The following is a 14,514-nucleotide window of genomic DNA, read 5'->3' as shown; positions in this document are numbered from 1 at the left end:
TCACCTGCCTGGCCCCACGCCCTTCACAGAGGCTCGGGGCTGTGTGCCATCACCCCCATCTCGCCACCGCCAGGCGCCCTCGCGGAGGAGAAACAGGGAAGGAAAGGGCGGGCCTGGCCCTGCGCTCTGCTGCACCCTGACTCCCTGGGCGATGACGGGGGCTGGTCACTCTGGCCGGGATGCGGACCCCACCCTCGCCCGAGCCCAGGACTCACCTTGTCCTTGTGCTGCTCCAGCCACTCTCGCAGGGTTGCCAGCACGACCTCAGCCGCCGCCTCACAGGGGTAGCCTGAGGCGGGCATGGCGGGAGTGAGTCTCGGGCTCTGGCCCCGCCCCCTGCCTGCACCAGGCCCCGCCCACTCCCCGTCCGCCCCGGCCCCTCCCACTCCTGGCCCTTGCACTTCTTCCAGACTCACCAAACACGCCGGTGGAGATGCAGGGGAACGCCTGGGCGGGGAGGGGTGAGAGGGGGTTGGAACATTGTCACTGCGCCCCGCCTCCCGCCCTCCCCCGCGGGCCGCCCCTCACCGCCGAGCGGAGGCGGTGCTCCAGCAGCAGGTCCAGGCTGCTCAGGTAGCAGCTGCGGAGCTCGGCAGCCTGGCTGGCGCTGGGCTCTCCGTAGGCGATGGGTCCCACCGTGTGGATGACGTCTACGGGGGGCGACGGGGTCAGACCGGCGGGGTGTACGCGACCCTCAGCTCCCTCGCTTTCCCCTGCCGGCCTGGGCAGAAGGGGGCAGGAAACACCTTTCCCCCCAAGCGCTGAGCCTCCTCCGCGAAGGCCCCCACCCCTGTGGTCCCCCTCGAGCCTGAATCCGCACGCGCACAGCGCCCCCTCCCCATATCTGTATAGGTACGGCTGAGACCCGAGCGCGAGTGTGGGCACGAAGGCGTTGCCCCCCGGCTCCCTCCCCAGCCTCCACGCACGGTCTCCCCCATCTGCTTCCTGGGGGGTGCGGGGTGGGGGCCGGGTCTTGGCCCTTAAGGTTAAGAAGGGCCCTCTGAGGAGGTCCCCAGCACTCCTGTGGGGGCCGCACCCCTGATGTCCCAGTGACACACGGGCCCCCTGTTGGGGACTCACACTTGGCCGGGAGCCGATAGCCGCCGGTGATCTTGGCCTTGCCAGTCTCACAGCTCTGCAGGGTCCGGCACTCGTCGGTAAGCAGGGGGCCGGCGGCCCGGTGAATGCAGCCGTCCACTGCAGGGAGGGCGGGCGGAACTGAGCTGGCCTGGCAAAGAAGGCTGCGGCCCCGGGCTGAGCACCCCTAGTCCCGAGAAGCCCCTCGTTGGTGCAAGGACCCACGCGGCGCCGCGCCCCAACCCCGTGGCCTCCGGCCGCTGGCTCCACCCCGCCCGAAGGGTTTCACATCTGGGGAAACCGAGGCGCACAGCGGGACTGCCCTGGGCCTGGCGGAAGTGGCGCAAGGAGGCCGGCAGGGGGCGCACCCGGCCCACCCTGTCCCTTCCAGGCCGCGCAGCCAGGGCCCAGGCAGGGCGGCTCCGGGAGGCGGGGTCCGCCGGCGCAGGAACCGCCGCCCGAGCCGAGGTGACGGGGAAGCTTCACCCTCCTCCCCGACGTCCCTCCCTAGCCTTGTCCCGGGCGTACCGCAGGGCCTGCGACCAGTCCCTGCCTCCGCCCGGGCCTCAGCGTCGGTGCGATCCCAAGGCCCACCTCCCCAGGCGGCGCCCCACTACGGGGCGGCGGCAAAGCCTAGGACCCATTTTGCGGATGAGGAAACAGAGGCCACCTTGTTACAAGGTGATCAGATCTGGTGCTGAAGCCTGGGTCTTCCAGCCGCGCGGGCAGGTGAACCCGACGCCGCCGGGGCCCGGGTCTCCTGGCGCACAAACTCCTGCTGGTTAATGAGCCGCCTCGTTAGCGCATCCGGCTTAATTGCGGCCCCGCCTGGGCTTGTTTATCCGAGGGCGGCTCCAGGGCCTCGCGAGCGACTCTGGGGACCCGGGCTCAGATAAACAACCCGGGCGCAGCGGGAGGCGTGGAGGAAACGCTCCAGCAGCCCAACCTCGCCAGGGCACCCGCAGGAGAGGCGCGGCCTCAGGCAGGCCTGGGTCCAGCCCGGGCTCACCCCTCATCGGTTGTAAGATCCTGCCCCTTCCCCTCTCTGGCGTCCACTGTCTCATCTGGAATACCGGGACAGCGACCTTCCCACAGAGGAAAACGCCGCGTGCTGGCCGGGAGGACACGGCCCATCTTTGGCAGCTCTGATCGCCCCCACCAGGAGCTCCTCAGGCACCAGCTGCCTGGTGCTCACAGGCGGGCATCAAGAGAGGACCATCATTCCCCATTTTACAGATGGACAAACTAAGGCCCCCTTCTCCTTCATCACCTCAGTCTCAGCACAGCTCCAGGGATGCCAGCTGGCTCACGCCCCTTTCTTTTGCTGTTTTCTCTTGTGCCCTAGGGGCACAATTAAACCTCATTCTGCAACTTTACTCAGAGCTGGCACCAGGCAATTTCCCAGAAAGTCCCAGGGATGGGTGGGCAGAGAGGTTAGGGGAACTCTGAGAATGGCTCAGGCCTGGATCCCTCCCACCTGCTCCTCTCCTCTGCAGGGAGGAAGGCAACTGTAGCCCAGTGGGAGGCTGAGATGGAGCAAGAAGGCAGGGCCCAGAGCAGGCCTCCAGGCTAGAGCTCCCAGTGCTGGGCAGTGAGTGTTCCGAATGGGGTGCTGTGGCTTGGCTGTGGAGCTGGGCAGCCTGAGTTCAAATCCCGGCTCTGCAGCCACAGATGTATGACCCCTCACATATCATTTAACCTCTCTGGGTCTCAGTTGCTTCATCTGGAAAATGGGATAACAGCACCCACCTCAGAGCTCATTGGGCTGTTGGAAGGATTGAGTTAACTTTGTAATGTGCTTGAGGCAGTATTTGGCAAGAATGGAGGTGATGTGAGTGTATCCTGTTATTACAACAGTGTGACTGTGGGCACGTTCGGGTATGTGTACATCCGTGTGATGGGAGGTGGGTGCGCACAGGGTGTTCACAGTGTGTGGGGTGAGCCCAGGGACCTGTCTGAGCTGGCTCTCCTAGGAGCCTCCCGGACCCTGCCCTGAAGGCCTCAGCCACCTGGCACCCAGGTGCTCATGGTCTCTGGGGGCTAACCCCCCTGCAGGCGACCTCGGCCAGCTGTGGGGGCCATTCGGAAGTGGAGCTCAGTGTTTCAGGGATTTAATGTTTCCTGTGGAAGTGGATGGGCCTGCCGCCAGGCCTTTGGGGCTGACCTGGGGGCATGAGGGAGTTGGAGGGAGCTGGAATCAATGCCAGCAGAGGGCTCAGGCCGGATGCCCCCTCCTCACTGCCAGCAGTTCCAGAACAGGGCCTGGGCCAGGTGATGGCTCTGCAGGGGCCCCAGGGGCTTTAGGGGAGGGGCTCCCCTAAAGCAGAGATGAGGGACAGGTCACTGTCAGCCCACTGCTGCCCCACCCTCACCCCAACAAGCTAGAGTGCATCCTGGCCTCTCCTGCCTGTGTGTCCCTCCCTGTCCACACACCAGACTTCTTGCTCTCTCCCCTGCCAGTGCAGAGGGGAACCCCTGCACCCTGTTGTCCTTAGCCATAGGCCCAAAGGACCCCTCCCACACACACTCCCAGAGCCCCCTTAGCTCTGCCCTCCAGGCCCTGTCCTGGTTCTTACCTGGGGCTAAGCTAGGTCCCAGAGTCTCAAGCTTCCCGGGGTCCCATTCAGGGGAGATGCCCTTCCTTCCCTCTCCCCTCTTCCCTCTTCCCACCCCAAGGCAGCTGGAAAAGACCAGCAGCCCTGGTCCCAGGGGCTACGTGGTGGGAGGTGGGGTATTCCCAGTTCACAGGAGCTGACCAACCCTCAGTCTCCTCTCCAGGGCCCTCAGCCACCAAAACCAACTCCAGGCTCCAGCTCAACCCTCACCCCAAGTCACCAGAAAACCTGGGGTCTTTCCTGGGGAGACAGAGCCCACTTGGGTGGCGGGGCCCCCCTGAGATGTTTCTCCACCAGGTCAAAGATGAAGCATTCCTCCACCTGTGGCCAGAAGACGGCCCCTAACACGCCTCTGCCTCCTCCCTGCAGCCCCTTCTTCCCTCTTCCCTCCTCTGCGTCTAAGCTCCCCTGATCTGGCTCCTTCACATCAGCCCTCTGTCTCACTATGTCATCCAGGTTGGAGTGCAGTGGCACAATCTTGGCTCACTGCAACCTCTGCCTCCCGGGTTCAAGTGATTCTTATGCCTCAGCTCCTGAGTAGCTGGGATTACAGGCGCGCACCACTATGCCCAGCTAATTTTTTGTATTTTCGGTAGAGACGGGGTTTCACCATGTTGCCCAGGCTGGTCTCGAACTCCTGACCTCAAGTGATCCACCCGTCTCGGCCTCCCAAAATGCCGGGATTACACATGCGGGTCTGTTTTTTTTTTTTTTTTTTTTTTTTTTTTTTTTTTTTTTTGAGACAGGCTCTTGCTATGTTGCCCTGCCTCAGCCTGGTAAGTAGGTGGTATTACTCACCCCCCATGGCATTTGTCAGCCCTCTTGTTGGGTAAGCACCTGCGTGGTGATTTACAGCCGCTGTCTTAAAATTTTTCCTGTTTATAGAAGAAGAAACCGAGGCACAGAGAGGGAAACTTGCCCACACAGCTAGAAGGTTGGGCTCCCAACCTCGGTGGCTCTGCTTCCTCTGGGACCATCAAAGGGCCTCACCCTGAACCACTCTGGCTGACTGGTTCAAATGGCCCCCGGTCCACGCTCTTCGGGAGGCAGTGTCTCCCCACATCAGTACGTCCTCTCCCAGCAGAGGGGCTGCCCTGGTGGCCTCTTGTTGCACAGTGTTCTGAGGCCACTGTCTTTCTGGATGGTTTGGCTGCCCCCAGCGCGGACGGCTCCCTCCATCCAGCGGGCTCTCCCATCTCCTTCGTGAGCTCTCGTTCCTCAGGCTACTCCTCAAATGCCGCGTCTGCCCTCACCTGAGCCTGGAGGAACCTCTCTCTGCCCCAAGCCCTGGCCTCTGAGCAGCCCTTGGCCCTCCGCCCCATCTTAGGCATGTCCCTGCTTTGCTGTGGTAAAGCCCTGCCTGCCTGCATTCCGCCCGGCCTCTGTGTGCGCCTCCCATAGAAGGATGTTGAGGAAGGAAGGAGGGCTGGGTCGAGTGATTGCCCATGGCCCTGGGCATTCCTGGGGCAGTGGAGGGCACCAGGAGTGGGCAGGCTGGAGCTGGAGCCAGGCTGTCCTCAGAGCCAGCAGAGGCGGAAGGCAGGCGGGCTCCAGTGGGGCCATCTACCAAAGCGCTTAGGATGAGTTGGCCGCTATTTAGGGTGCTGTAATATTCATGAAGGGAAGATTAGATATTTAAATTTATTCAGCAATAAATGCGTCTCAGTGGGAGAGCATTCCTCATGCTAAACAAACAAGCAGGCAGGGGCTAATTAATTATTTACAGGAACATGAGGAGGCCTGTGGCCCGGGGGACCAGGAGGGCAGCTGTGCCCCTGCTGAGGCCAGGGCACCCCAACCTGCAGGCCTGGACCTGCCCCTGGTCTCGCTATGCTCCCCCGTTCTCCCTGCCATCCCGTGGGGCTGGCCTATGGTGTGCCTTCTTTGGGATTTCTCTTCCCAGAATTCCTGGCCACGAGATTGCTGGTGATTTGGGGCAAGTCACTTAACCTCTCTGAGTCTCAGAGCTCTGGCCTCAAGAGAGTGGTGGGGGCTGGGAGGGGGGGCTCATGCCTGTAATCTCAGCACTTTGGGAGGCTGAGGTGGGAGGGTTGCTTGAGCTCAGGAGTTTGAGACCAGCCTGGACAACACAGTAAGACCTCATCGCAAAAAAAAAGAAAAAAAAGTGGTGGGGAGCACTAAGATATGCTGGGAGGTGTCAAGGATTCGGGAGACTGAGGACCAGGGAGGTTAAGCAACTTGTCCAAGGCCCAACAGTGAGAGCAGGGGCAGAAACTAAGATCTATAGTATTTTATTTATTTATTTATTTATTTTTGAGATAGGTTTTTGCTCATTGCCCAGGCTGGAGTGCAATGGCATGATCTTGGCTCACTGCAACCTCTGCCTCCTAGGTTCAAGCAATTCTCCTGCCTCAGCCTCCTGAGTAGCTGCGATTACAGGTGCGTGCCATGATGCATGGCTAATTTTTGTATTTTTAGTAGAGATGGGGTTTTGCCATGTTGGTCAGGATGGTCTTGAACTCCTGACCTCATGATCCGCCCACCTCGGCCTCCCAAAGTGCTAGGATTATAGGCGTGAGCCACCGTGCCTGACCAAGACTCACATTATTAACCCTCATCTTACAGAAGTAGTGATGGGCTCAGAGAGGGAAAGTCACTTTCCCAGAGCCACACAGCAAAGTGTAAGGCCTTGCCTGGGCAGCTCTCGCCCCTGGTCCCCACCTTCCTAGACTCCTGTGGGCCCCAAGTGTAGGGAGGTGAGCAGGAAGCGGGGCCTGGTTGTGAGGGTGAGTGGGGCCTGGGCTGGCTGGGTCTCCGGCCTGCCCTGTGACTACAGCGTCTGGCCCTGCCTCTCAGGTGCCGAGTCTCATACCTCTCTAGCTCAACCTCACGCCTCTGAAAAGAGCTTTCGGGGGCTGTGTGGGGGGATCCCCTTTTTACAGATGGGAGGCTGAGGCTCAGCCACGGACTTCACAGGCAGGGGATTCCTTTGCCCCGTCATGCTCTTGGGGGCCTTGTACCCCAGGGACGGGCCGCACTGCCAGGGTAGAGGTGCCCCTGAGAAGGCAGGCAGGAGGGGCTGGGGACAGAGGGCCTTGGGGAGGCAGAGGTGTGAGTTGGGGGTTGGGGGAGGGGTGCTTCCCTTCCAGCCCAGGAAGGACCAGGGGTCTGGGCTCCAGGGACCACTCCGCCTGGACATCTAGGCACAACCTGCAGGGCATTGGCAGCCGAGCCTTGGTGCAGCCCGTGCTGGTTTCCCTTTCCGGAGGAGGGCTACAGAAATACCAGATGCTAAGGCAGAAAGGGGCCAGGCTCCCCGGGAAATGGGGAAACTGAGTCTCTGAGAGGGTACCAACTGCATCAAGGGCAGACATCTGACCTGCTGCCCCAGGCTTCAAACACTGCAGAGGGAAGGTTTAGCCACAAAGCCTGGATAAGTGACCCACTCAAGGGTCCTGCACTCTCTTCTCTCCCAGCCCACTCCTCATTCTCTACCTCTGGCTTCTATTCAACTCCCAGGCCAAGACCCTGAGTGACAGCCCATTGCCGAACCATCGTTGCCTCTGCCCACACCCTCCTGGTCATCCATTTAATCAACAAACCCTAGCCAGCCCCGGCTCTGTGCTAGGCTTGGGCTCAGCCCAGTGGGGTGCAGAGCCCATCTTCACCAGGCCCCACTCTCTCGGTGCCAAGGCGGGTGGGTGCCCCAGGGAGAAGATGGATGGACAACAGCTCTGTGATGTGATCTGAAATTCATTACGGGGTGAGATCAGCTCCTTAAATGGGGATTTGAAAACATTAGGGCTTCATTATGTACACAACGGCAGTGCCTCATTCATCATGCAAAAATCACTCCCGTTATTAAAAATCCCTATGGCAGCTGCATGCAGGGGCTTGGTGGCATCGTGCCTGCTGGGGGGCAGAGCAGGAGCTCCACAGTCCTGCCTGGTCAAAGCTGTGGCCATGGGACAGGGGCCCAAGTCCCAGCATCCCTCTTACACAAGGGGCCAGCTGCGGGGTGGGGTGGGAAGTGAGCTTCAGCTCCAGGGACTTAGTGCCTCAGTTTCTTCATCTGCAAAATGAAGATGCTAATGATGCCTCCCATAGGGCTGGGTGAGGGTGTGTGAGATTCTGCAGGGAGAGGTTCAAAGGGCGCTGGTGGCCATGTCATGAGTACTGAGAATGCCTGGCTGCTGTTGGCACCATCATCATCAACTGGGGTCAGGCAGGGGTGGCAGGAAGGCCTGGGGGCCTTTCCTTGGGGAAGGGCATGCGCCACCTGTCATAAAACCTCCCATGGCTCCCAAGGAAAAAAATGGAAAAAAATCCTCAACTCCAACAAAGCTTTCAAGGACTCTCTGGGACTCCCTGCAGCCTCCCCCTCAGATGAATTCGCTACCTCCCGTGCCCCTCCTACTGGCTCAAACTCTGCACCATTCAAAAAATGCGGACGAGGGCTGGGGTCAGCGTGCCACATGCCAGCCCTATGTAAGGGCCAGGAGTCCTGTGGCCGCAGTTCTAGGGACAGGACACGCAGCTCTAAGTTGTGGCGGTGGTGAAAAAGGAGAAGGGGAAAATGGAGCTGGACCAGAGGGAGGAGGGAGGAGCAGGCTGTTCAAAGGATGAGGTGGCCCCTCCCAGGATGTGGCATTTGAGCAGAGCCCCGAGTAATGAGAAAGAACTGGCTTTGGAAGGAGGTGGGGAGGACAGTCCCGGATGAGAGTCAGGTGGGAGGCTCCGGAAGGGCAGAGCCCTGTGGCAGGAACAGGCCAGCAGGTGAGGCTGGGAGGGCGCGCTGCCTCTACAGGACCTCCTGGGCAGTGCGAGGAATCGAGCAACCGGGAATTGGTTGCAGCGCGGTGGGAAGTTTCCAACAGTGGAGGGATGTGTTCTGATTCGGCCTCTGGGCCCTCTTCTGTTCCCTCTTTCTGGCACGCCCTTCCCTTCTATGCTGAAGCACAGCCCCTACCCCTGCCCTTTGCCAGACAGCCCCATGCCAGAGGGTCCTGGCACGCCCACCCTGCACACACAACACCCATGAGACTGGCACAGGGACAGGTGCGGGGACTGCCCATCCCCTTGGGCTGCCTGCTTCTTCTGAGCTCAGCCCTGCTGGGGAGGGGAGGGCCGCACACAGTCCCGCCTCCAGAGGGCTGAGGCTGGCCACAGGTCACGGAGGTCACGTTATCTGCTGGTGGAGCAAGGCCACGGCTAATCGGAGCGGCCGGAGCTGAGCCTTTTCCTAGCGGCGGCGGGAACCAATCACGGATTAGCAGCGGCCGGGCGATGGGAGATAGCGCCGGAGCAGGGCGCGGAGCGCTCGCGAGCCGGGCAGGAGTCGAGTGCTGAATACTTAGAGGCCTGGGCGAATCCTCCCGGGCCTGCCCGTCTAGGAGCAGAGAGCCAGTCAGAGCCAGAGAGGAAGAACGACGGGAGAAGGGAGAGGGAGCCAGACAGAGGCAAAGTGTGGAGGGAGAAATGGAGAAAACGAGGGAGAGAGGGAAGTGGCAAGAGAAAGACCTGATGGAGAGAGGCAGGGTTGCAGGGGAGAGTGCTCGGCTGGCCCCCAAGGTCCCAGCATGTGTATGAGGAGGGACGGCCGTGGGTGGCGGCTTCTGAGCAGGTGAGGGAGTCTGCGGTGGGGCCTGGGGAGAGGTGAGAGGTGTGCTCCACGCACACACAGGCGCCCAGGGCTGGGGTGCGGGCACGGCACAGGGAGCGTTGTCCACATGGCAGGCCTTCACTAAACAGAGCAGTGGAGGGGGTGTCGGAGGGGCTGCCCTGACATGGGAAGGCGAAACTAGGTGGGAGGGTTGCGACAGGAGGCGGAGGAGCACTCGGGCCCGGGAGCAGCGTGTGCAAATGCCCGGTGCCACGGGAAGACAGCCAGGGAAGCCCAGCCACCCTGGCTTCTCTTGGGTGGGAAGGAGCTGGGCCCGGGTGTAGGGGACACACACACACGGACTTGCCCTGCGGGCACAGGGTGCAGGGGTGCTCAGGGGCGACGGCATGGGGGCAGGGGCAGCTGCACCCACACAGGCAGGCCCACTCCTGCAGTTTGGGTGGGGTTGCTGACCTCAGGAAGGCCCCAGACCGAATGTGGGGAGGGTGGGGATGGGGTTCCATCCTGTCCTGCCCGCCTGCCGGGGATCTGCCTGACTCCCTCTCACCCACCCCAGGAGCTGACCCTTTGGGGCGCTGGCCAGGCTGGAGTAGAGATGGCGGCCACGCAGCCAGAGGAAGGCGGCCCTGAATTAATCTGTCACTAAAGCTTGGCCGTGGCAGGCGCAGTCATGATTTAGATGAATAATTGAAACGCTCCGATACATTTATTATCCCTTTAGTGCAAAAGTGGCAGAGAAAGACGAGGGGTAATTGAAAAAGAGCGCACAAATCTCCCCGAGAAAGCGGGCTCCTTATCGCCGAGTAAACATTTCAGTCCTAATAAACAGGAGAGACACGCGTCAGGGCCCTGTCGATTCCCATCCTGATTTAGGACCTGCCTCCCTTCTTACCATACAATAGGAGAGTGTTTTTAAAAATGTTTTTATTGAGCCAGTAAAAGCTTTCCAGGAGGGAGGTGGGAGAGAGGAGGGGGCCTGGCAGTCACCAGGCCAAAGGGTCTGTCGGGAAGGCTGGTGGCTGCCCCAAGCCCATCAGGCCTCCCTGAAGCTGACACAGGCCCTCTCCCTGGGGGCCCTCCATCCTGCTCTACCTGCAGAACTCCTATTTAGCCTTCGGGACCCAAGTCAAATGCTCCCTCTGCTGGGAAGCCTCCTACCAAACTGGGTCTCCCTGAAGGCTGAGTCCCAGCATTTGGCATAGCCCCCTCAACTCAGAGACAGCCCCAGGGAGGAATGGGCAGTAGGGGAGTAGGGGGACTTCCCCGGGACTCACTGCATTGCCAGCACCATCTAGTTCAGCACCAGGGCCTGGTGGGTGGGGGTTCAGGCCCAGAGTGAGGCAGGCACAGTATTCCTGTGCCCTCCAGGTTAAATCCCTTTAGCCCCAGCAGCCCCTGGGGCTTTCACTGCACTGGGGGTGCCTGGGAGACTCCCGTCTCTGCTCCCCTGAGACTGCAGCCCTCTCTTGCTATGAATCACTGCACATTTGCTGTAAAAACAGTGGGCTTGGACCCCAAAGCCCTGCAGGCCAGGCCCAGTCCCATCTTCTGAGCCCCAGTTGTGCCTGCCCCTACTGGCAGGAACTCCAGGGTGGCAGGGTGTTGGCTGAGGTATGGGCTGGCGTGTTGGCTGGGGTGTTGGTTGGGGTGTTAGCTGGGGTGTTGACTGGGGTGTTGCCTAGGGTGTTGGTTGGGGTATTCATTGGCGTGTTGTCTGGGGTGTTGGTTGGGGTATTGGTTGGGGTGTTGTCTGGGGTGTTGGTTGGGGTGTTGGCTGGGCTGTTGGTTGGGGTGTTGGCTGGGGTGTTGCACAGGGTGTTGGCTGGCATGTTGTTTGGGGTGTTGTTTGGGGTGTTGGTTGGGGTGTTGGAGTATTGGCTGGGGCATTGGCCAGGGCATTGGCTGGTATGTTGGTTGGGGTGTTGCTTGGGGTGTTAGTTGGGGTGTTGGCTGGCATGTTGGTTGGGGTGTTGGCTGGCATGTTGGTTGGCATGTTGCTGGGGTGTTGGCTGGGGTGTTGACTGGCATATTGGTTGGTGTGTTGGTTGGGTGTTGTGTTGGCTGGGGTGTTGGTGTGTTGGCTGGGGTGTTGGCTGGTGTGTTGGCTGGGGTGTTGGTTGGGGTGTTGGCTGGTGTGTTGGTTGGGGTGTTGGCTGGTGTGTTGGTTGGGGTGTTGGTTGGGGTGTTGGTTGGGGTGTTGGCTGGCGTGTTGGCTGGAGTGTTGGTTGGCATGTTGGTTGGCGTGTTGGTTGGGGTGTTGGCTGGCGTGTTGGCTGGAGTGTTGGTTGGCATGTTGGTTGGGGTGTTGGTTGGGGTATTGCTTGGCATGTTGGTTAGGGTGTTGGCTGGCATGTTGCTGGGGTGTTGGCTGGGGTGTTGACTGGCATGTTGGTTGGTGTGTTGGTTGGGGTGTTGGCTGGCGTGTTGGTTGGGGTGTTGGCTGGTGTGTTGGCTGGGGTGTTGGGGTATTGGTTGGCATGTTGGTTGGGGTATTGGTTGGCATGTTGGTTGGGGTGTTGGCTGGTGTGTTGGTTGGGGTGTTGGCTGGCATGTTGGTTGGCATGTTGCTGGGGTGTTGGCTGGCATGTTGGTTGGCATGTTGCTGGAGTGTTGGCTGGGGTGTTGACTGGCATATTGGTTGGCATGTTGGTTGGGGTATTGGCTGGCATGTTGGCTGGGGTGTTGGTTGGGGTGTTGGTTGGGGTATTGCCTGGTGTGTTGGGGTGTTGGCTGGTGTGTTGGTTGGTGTATTGGCTGGTGTGTTGGTTGGGGTGTTGGCTGGCATGTTGGTTGGGGTATTGGCTAGGATGCTGGTTGGGTGTTGGCTAGAATGCTGGTTGGGGTATTGGCCAGGGTGTTGCCTACTGCCCCTCTCCATTGAGGGACTGGCAGGCTGGCAGTCCCCCCCAGGGTGAGGGGATGGGATGAGGGTGCCAGACTGACAGCTGTGTTCCCAGCTCCCAGGGCACACAAAGGGTGCCACTCACTGCACCACAGATGTTAATTATTTACTTCAAAGCAGGAAGCTCTTCTAGGGGCTCAGAATCTCCCATAATCCTGCCCTCAGGGAGAGTCCGGAATGGACTCCGGAATGGCCACCGGAATGGTGGGGAAGCAGGCAATGAAGAACAAACACAAAACACAAGCAGGGAACCAGGGCTGTGGGACGAAGACACGGAGCAGTGGTGTGTGTCAGGGTTCTGGGCAGAGTGGCTGGGGCAGGCAGGATGGCCCTTGTGCTTATTCGAACAATGGGTGGGTGGTCATGGGAGGGACGTGGGTAGAGGCCTGAACTCATGTAGGAGGGATGTCCAGGGACTCCAGGGGAAGATGGGTGTGTCTGGGCAGAGTCAGGTGGGGTCTAACTTGGGCAGGTAGGGGACTAGGGCTGGATGAACTCAAAGGATGGTGGGAGGAGCAGGGTACAGGGGAGGGCAGAGCATCTCCGGGGCCCAGGCTGGGCTCCATTCCAGCCCCAGCCTCGTCCCTACCACAGCCCCCTCCCCGCCACCTCCACTGTGTTCCAATCACATTAGCAGAGTGACAGGCCCAGCAAGCACTAGCGGCGGCTCCATAAATCTCAGCCCGTGTTAAAAGGCTGGACTCTGGGCCCACTTCCTCCAGGGGCACCCGCCCCGTCCATCTCTGCATCAGTCGGGTTGTGTGAGAGGCCTGTGCCAGTCGCTCCTCACCCCTAAATGCTGGAAGGGGAACCAGAGAGGCTTCCACGGTGCCCCTGAGTGGCCAGGGCAGGGCCCCTCCACTTCCTAGAGTGAGGTTACTGGCCATCTGTGAGCCACTCCTGATTTGCCAAAACATCTGTGGTTTCCACTGGTTGCCCTTGGGTAAGGTCGCTGCTTAATGCATAGAGTCCCTGGGATTGCAGTGGAGGTGCCACCTCCTTCTAGAAGCCTTCCTGATGCCCAAGCAGGGACAGGCACTCTTCATCAAGCTCCTACGGTGCCACTCCTACCCCACACCCACACCACAGATCACCCACCTTTACCTGTAGTTCATTCATTCAATAAACTTTTTTTTTTCTTTTTTTGGAGACAGGGTCTCACTCTGTCACCCAAGCTGGAGTGCAGTAGTGCGATCTTGGCTCACTGTAGCCTCTGCCTATGGAGTTCAAGCAATTCTCCTGCCTCAGCCTCCTGAGTATCTGTGATTACAGGTGTGTACCACCATGCCCAGCTAATTTTTGTATTTTTAGTAGAAAAAGCTAATTTTTGTATTTTAGGGTTTTACCATGTTGGCCAGGCTGGTCTTGAACTCCTGACCTCGTGATCTGCCCACCTCAGCCTCCCAAAGAACTGGAATTACAGGTGTGAGCCACCACTCCCAGCCTTAATTTTTATATTTTTAGTAAAGACAGGGTTTCTTTTTTTTTTTTTTTTTTTTGAGACAGAGTCTCGCTCTGTCGCCCAGGCTGGAGTGCAGTGGCCGGATCTCAGCTCACTGCAAGCTCCGCCTCCCGGGTTCACGCCATTCTCCTGCCTCAGCCTCCCGAGTAGCTGGGACTACAGGCGCCCGCCACCTCGCCCGGCTAGTTTTTTGTATTTTTTAGTAGAGACGGGGTTTCACCGTGTTAGCCAGGATGGTCTCGATCTCCTGACCTCGTGATCCGCCCGTCTCGGCCTCCCAAAGTGCTGGGATTACAGGCTTGAGCCACCGCGCCCGGCCAAGACAGGGTTTCACCATCTTGGCCAGGCTGGTCTCTAATTCCTGACCTGAGGTGATCCACCTGCCTCGGCCTCCCAAACTGCTGGGATTACAGGCATGAGCCACCATGCCTGGCCCCTTGTTCTTTGTTTTTTGAGACAGGGTCTAACTCTGTCACCCTGGCTGGAGTGCCGTGGCACAATCACAGCTCACTGAAGCCTTAACCACCCGGGCTCAAGTGATCCTCCTACCTCAGCCTCCCGAGCTATGACTATAGGCACACGTGCTACCATAGTTGGTTGATTTCTTTCTTTTTTTTTTTTTTTTTTGTAGAGATGGAGTCTTACTATGTTCCCCAGGCTGCTCCCAAGTTCCTGGGCTCAAGCAATCCTCCTGCCTCGGCCTCCCAAAGTGCTGGGATTACAGGCTGGGATTACAAACATTTATTGAGCACTTGTAAGTGCCAGCCCCGGTTCTGGGTGCAAGAGATAGTCTTTCATTTTCAGGGGTAGAAGACAAGGAACATCATATATAAGTAAATCATATAGCACGTTAGAAGGAGACAGGTGCTCAGAA

General features: G+C 59.5%; 2 protein-coding genes across 3 annotated transcripts in view; one reads left to right on the top strand and one right to left on the bottom strand.

The window, feature by feature from the left end:
- STIP1 (stress induced phosphoprotein 1) overlaps positions 1-14,514 on the top strand; it is a 293,300-nt gene that overhangs the window by 83,361 nt on the left and 195,425 nt on the right. The window lies entirely within an intron of this gene.
- The window catches only part of MACROD1 (mono-ADP ribosylhydrolase 1), a 170,944-nt gene that overhangs the window by 559 nt on the left and 155,871 nt on the right, over positions 1-14,514 (bottom strand). For both annotated transcript variants that reach the window (XM_050757263.1, XM_050757262.1), the window contains exons 5-8: positions 1,081-1,197; positions 529-650; positions 417-447; positions 216-289 (exon numbers count right to left, since the gene is read on the bottom strand). In XM_050757263.1, the coding sequence (XP_050613220.1) occupies positions 216-289; positions 417-447; positions 529-650; positions 1,081-1,197 (344 nt within the window). The remainder of the gene's footprint in view (positions 1-215; positions 290-416; positions 448-528; positions 651-1,080; positions 1,198-14,514) is intronic.

The sequence above is a fragment of the Macaca thibetana genome, chromosome 14 (genome assembly GCF_024542745.1).
Source record: "Macaca thibetana thibetana isolate TM-01 chromosome 14, ASM2454274v1, whole genome shotgun sequence".
Lineage (NCBI taxonomy): Eukaryota > Metazoa > Chordata > Mammalia > Primates > Cercopithecidae > Macaca > Macaca thibetana.
The sequence above is the reverse complement of the archived record's forward strand: the minus strand, read 5'-3'. Positions and strand labels throughout refer to the sequence as shown.